Source organism: Limulus polyphemus, unplaced genomic scaffold (genome assembly GCF_000517525.1).
Source record: "Limulus polyphemus unplaced genomic scaffold, Limulus_polyphemus-2.1.2 Scaffold13295, whole genome shotgun sequence".
In the NCBI taxonomy this organism is placed as follows: domain Eukaryota; kingdom Metazoa; phylum Arthropoda; class Merostomata; order Xiphosura; family Limulidae; genus Limulus; species Limulus polyphemus.
The window spans coordinates 2590-8546 of NW_013678905.1; the positions used below are offsets into that span (position 1 = coordinate 2590).

The 5957-nt window shown below is 33.7% G+C and overlaps 1 protein-coding gene across 1 annotated transcript in view; it reads left to right on the forward strand.

Moving 5' to 3' along the window:
* LOC106477194 (pleckstrin homology domain-containing family G member 5-like) overlaps window positions 1-5709 on the forward strand; it is a gene marked incomplete at its 3' end in the record, with an annotated part of 8024 nt that extends 2315 nt beyond the window's left edge. The window contains exons 3-6 of the mRNA XM_013937785.2: window positions 925-1026; window positions 2109-2225; window positions 4433-4607; window positions 5594-5709. Of these exons, the coding sequence (XP_013793239.2) occupies window positions 925-1026; window positions 2109-2225; window positions 4433-4607; window positions 5594-5709 (510 nt within the window). The remainder of the gene's footprint in view (window positions 1-924; window positions 1027-2108; window positions 2226-4432; window positions 4608-5593) is intronic.
* Window positions 5710-5957: the final 248 nt, after the last annotated feature.

The window sequence follows — 5957 nt, forward strand, 5'->3', positions numbered from 1 at the left end:
ATTATGGATTTCTTTCTCTGTCACTGGTTGTGAGTCAACTAACAAGAAGTAATATATTATGGATTTCTTTCTCTGTCACTGGTTGTGAGTCAACTAACAAGAAGTAATATATTATGGATTTCTTTCTCTGTCACTAGTTGTGAGTCAACTAACAAGAAGTAATATTTTATGGATTTGTTTCTCTGTCACTAGTCGTGAGTCAACTAACAAGTAATATTTTATGGAATTCTTTCTCTGTCACTAGTTGTGAGTCAACTAACAAGAAGTTATATTTTATGGATTTCTTTCCCTGTCACTAGTTGTGAGTCAACTAATAAGAAGTTATATTTTATGGTATTACTGGCGCAGTAAAATATAGCTAATATTACTCATCAGGATCTCTACCAGCCTACCCTCAAATTGAAATTATTTTAGACAGGATTAGAGTAAATTAATCTGTGAGACCTGGGGCGTGATCAAATACATCAATCGAAAGGGTTTGACCTCCTGGGTCCAAAACTGTAAATAGACCTGAAATTGGTGAAGAGATGATGGAGCTGTGAACTAAATGTTTGTACTTGAAAAAAACAACAATATACAAACCCAGAGCCATTCTATCAGCCGCTTTGCCGCGGCTAAACTAAGTACTACGACTACCTAATTTATCATATAAATTATCACAGGTTCACTGTTGTGGTTGAAAGTTAAAACAATATACATTTAGTATTTTAAATTGTTGTAAGGAGTTTCCAAGGTGAATATTATCATGTATTGTTGTAAAGAAGGATTTCAAACGTAATTATAATGCATTATTTCAACTCATTTTATAGAATAAATGTTTAATGTTGTCAGAAGTTCTTCTATTGTAATATAGCGGCACCTATCGGATGACAAATCCGAGTGCTTCTAAAATGTCAGTTATTTTGTACTTTTTCCAATATTCAGGTCACTTACGCCTTTTGTAAGGAATTCATACATTTAATTCTGCAAAACACGAGGTGCTCGGAGACGGAAACTACAGAAGTGCTTGTGAAACTTTTTCAAAAGGTACATTATCTTCGGTCCTTGGTTTATTTAACTTTAACTCCTAGACTCTTTACTTATATCACATAGTGTTATGGTGTAACATCTGTTGTTGTGGTATATCCCCCATTGTTATGATATAATGTTATAGTATGTCACTCACTATTGTGGTATATCACCCAATATATCACCCATTGTTATGATATAGTGTTATAGTATACACATAGTGTGGTATATCACTCAATATACTACCCATTGTTATGATATAATGTTATAGCATATCACTCACTGTTGTAGTATATCACCCATTATTATGATATAGTGTTATAGTATACACATATTGTGGTATATCACCCAATATATCACCCAATATATCACCCATTGTTATGATATAGTGTTATAGTATACACATAGTGTGGTATATCACTCAATATACCACCCATTATTATGATATAATGTTATAGCATATCACTTACTGTTGTGGTATATCACCCAATATTATGATATAGTGTTATAGTATACACATATTGTGGTATATCACCAATTATATCACCCATTGTTATGATATAATGTTATAGTATATCACTCACTATTGTGGTATATCACCCAATATATCACTCATTGTTATGATATAGTGTTATAGTATACACATAGTGTGGTATATCACCCATTGGTATGATATAATGTTATAGCATATCAGTCACTGTTGTAGTATATCACCCAATATATCACCCATTGTTATGATATAATGTTATAGCATATCACTCACTGTTGTAGTATATCACTCATTATTATGATATAATGTTATAGTATATCACTCACTATTGTGGTATATCACCCATTGTTATGATATAGTGTTATAGTATACACATAGTGTGGTATATCACTCAATATACCACCCATTGTTATGATATAATGTTATAGCATATCACTCACTGTTGTGATATATCACTAACAGCTAATTTACCATTTTTATTACTTGACTTTATCATTTCCAGAAACAATCTACATTATTTTGTTACTTAGTTTATTGTACAGTAACTTTTGCCTCACCCTGTATTTCTATAATTTTATTTAAGATTTATTATTTGATGCCTTGTTGATAGAGTTCCAAAGCCACAGCACTACGTCAAGCCTACCACAGATACACCATTAACTATATCAACGCTTTGAATTATTTGGAGACATTGAGGCGGCAAGTGGAGTTTAATGAGTTTGAAAAAGTAAGTCTACAATGTTAAGACAATGTTATTCCGTGAACAGCTTTAAACTAGTAATTCAAGCAGTCTTCCAACTTTGACGAAAAGAGTTAGTTACAAGAAATATATATATAAATGATGCTAGAAAATCACTGGATCAAGAATATTTTTTACCAACTCGTCAAAATCCTGCTTTAAAGGCGAAAGTTTGTTTGTTTTGTTGCTGTGTCCACTATGGAGTATCAAAAGCGGTTTTTTTGAGCGTTATAAGCCTTCAGACTGTCCGCTAAATTCGCTTTAGTTTCTAGTCATGACTTCCCCTGGCGAATAAAGATGTAGGCCTAATGTTGTGTTTTTTATTATTCAAATATTCATTACAACTTAAATAGTTTAAATATAATTTCTATAAAAAATATCTTTCATCGCTTTCAGAAACAACAGTTCTGGAAAATTTTATTAACTACGAAAAAAATAATAATTTATGGCTAGTACCGGAAGTGTCAACCTAACGTTCAGAATAGACAATGAATCGTAAATGTCAGTACCATTAAGAGCCTCAGTAATGTCATCTCTAGGTCAAGATTTGTCTTCAGGTTTCTAAAACGGCTTCGAAATATACACCTATCTGCATTGTTTGTTTGTTAAACTTCGGACTACTCAACTACTCGAGGGTTATCTGCCCCAACCGTCCCTAATTTAGAAGTGATAGACGAGAGGGAAAGCAAATATTCAACACCACCCACTGCCATATTTCGGACTACTCATTATCAACGAATAGTGGGATTGATCAACACATTATAATGTCTCTATAGGTGAAAGGACTAGCATATTCGGTGACGAGTTTCGAATCCGCGATCTGCAGGTTACGACCTAACCACCAGGTCATTCACGAGGCCTAACCATCTCTATGAAAGTGACCGTCATATCCAGTCAGACACGAGTAGCTCAAGGGTTTACATTGTGTACTGTTGATCAACTATCTTCCATTTAGCCTATCGTTAAGCAGCACAGATAAACCTAGTGTATATTTGGAAGAATATTCTCAAACAAACAATTCTATATATTTCATTAACCTACTTTTAATCAGTTGTTCTTAACATCGTATATAACATCGTATATACTAAAGACATGATATTTTCTCAATTAACCGAAAACAATAGATGGAACGTTAACCTACAGAGGTCGCTATCAGCACAATATCTACTCTGTATTCCTCGCTAATTATGAATCAGATCTCATTTTAAGCGGATTTCATGCTTATACGATCACTCTTACGTATACTAATCACCAAAAGTATGGATCTGGTGAGGTATGGATATGGGTGAGGTATGGATCTGGAGCGATTAAAGCCCCAAACTTATCCCTCGATTTGACAGCGGTAATTTAACGGTCTTACACTCAAATTCTGGGTTCGATTCTCTGCGGTGAACAGAGCAAAGATAACCCCGTTTGGCTTTGCGCTTAAACAAACAAATCTGAAATATATTCGTCAGTACAATCTCACCTAAGCCTAATTCATGGCATTGAACTGCAAGAAGTAAAGTTAAAAGGGACAAACTTTGTCTTGAACACTAGTGTATAAAATAATGATTTGTGATTATAAAAACACTAAAATCGGACTGAAATCAAGAATGTATAATATAAATTGAAAACCTTGTTCTGACGTATGTGTTCATATGGCATATCAAAATATCTCTGAAAAATTAACACAGATATATTTTTTTAGAACTTTCATTTGTTGACAAATTGTATTTTGTTTCAAAACATCCAAAAACCTGGATATACATTTGTTAAAATGTTTCTCTTTTAAAACAGTAGATGGCAGCACAAAACGAAAATCTTCACTTAAACTTAATAAGCATATCTGCTTTGTTCAACGAAGTGCCAAACGAATAAAGAAACTCTGATTCTTAAATGTAACTAACGTAACGTTAGTAGAATTTTCAAATCACAGATGGTTTGAAATAACAGTTCCAAAAGATTATTGCCAAGGCCAATTAGATTTATAAAAACTAACCCTAACCTAAATACCAATATTTACTAACTAATATACAGCAGCAATCATTAATTTTCAGTTTGATGTAAAAAATCTTGCAAATGGTTAAAGTTTCAAACACGACGACACATTTACTATTCTCCCTGTAGTAAGTTTGTTTTGTAAATATGGAAAACGAAACGTGATCATATATTGTATAAACCTAACAAATTGCTGACGAACTCTGTTCTGACAGTGGTGTTCACGTGACCTACGTTGCAAGAAACTTCAACTCACCGATCTCTTAGTTTCTCCTGTTCAACATATTATGAGAGTACCCTTACTGTTGAAGGAAATAGAGATGCGGACTGATGATGAACAGGAGAAAGATGTAATTATCAATATCGTTGAACTGGAAGAAAACTCTTTGCGTAAGTTGATGGTTTGGTTAAACGATTTTTGTGTTTTATTTAAAACTATTTATGTTCTATATAAAGTGTGTTCTACTAAAAAGTGTGTTCTTTCTGTGATACATAATTTTTGTTAAAATACTTTTGTTACTGCTTCTATATTAATCAAATTATATTAAACATAATAATCCAGGCACTAACCTCAACTTTACTGTACTGACGTAAGGAACACTATGTTTTAACCTCAACTGTACTGTATTACCGTAGGGAACACTATGTTTTAACCTCAACTGTACTGTATTAAAACATAGTGTTCCCTAGGGTAATACAGTACAGTTGAGGTTAAAACATAGTGTTCCCTACGTCAATACAGTACAGTTGAGGTTAAAACATAGTGTTCCCTACGGTAATACAGTTGAGGTTAAAACATAGTGTTCCTTACGTCAATACAGTACAGTTGAGGTGTAACATAGTGTTCCTTACGTCAGTACAGTAAAGTTGAGGAAAACTCAACTGTACTGTATTACCGTAGGGAACACTATGTTTTAACCTCAACTGTACTGTATTGACGTAGGGAACACTATGTTTTAACCTCAACTGTACTGTATTACCGTAGGGAACACTATGTTTTAACCTCAACTGTACTGTATTACCGTAGGGAACACTATGTTTTAACCTCAACTGTACTGTATTGACGTAGGGAACACTATGTTTTAACCTCAACTGTACTGTATTGACGTAGGGAACACTATGTTTTAACCTCAACTGTACCGTATTACCGTAGGGAACACTATGTTTTAACCTCAACTGTACTGTATTGCCGTAGGGAACACTATGTTTTAACTTCAACTGTACTTTACCTACGTAGGAAATCTTTTATTTTACTGACTTCTGACCTCAGCTTTTATTATACTGTTGTAGGGAATTATCCTGGTTTTAGTCTTAACTTTACGACTGTTAACTCACAACTCAATAGGATTGTTATTATATATTTCCTTCTAAAACAGGAGAATTGGACGATAAGATGAAATGGTTGAAAAACTTCGAGAGACTTCTAGAAATTCAACGAAACATTATCTGGCCTTCCATTACCGAGCTTGACCCGAAAGTGTTCATTCCAGAGGTCAGTATAGCTCAATAACTAGACATAAAATCATGGAAACTGTAAGACATGATAGGTTATAATTAACATTTTACAAACTCACCTCTTCAGGTATGTGTCAGTTCTAAAAACGTATAATAAAAGCAAAGGAGAATATGTCGAATACACTACATTTTCCAGATCCAGTGCCGACGACGCCTTTCCCTCATTACCAGGGCTCATCAGACCGATAACCTAAGGAAGAATGATCATAGAAGTTTTTTGTAGTT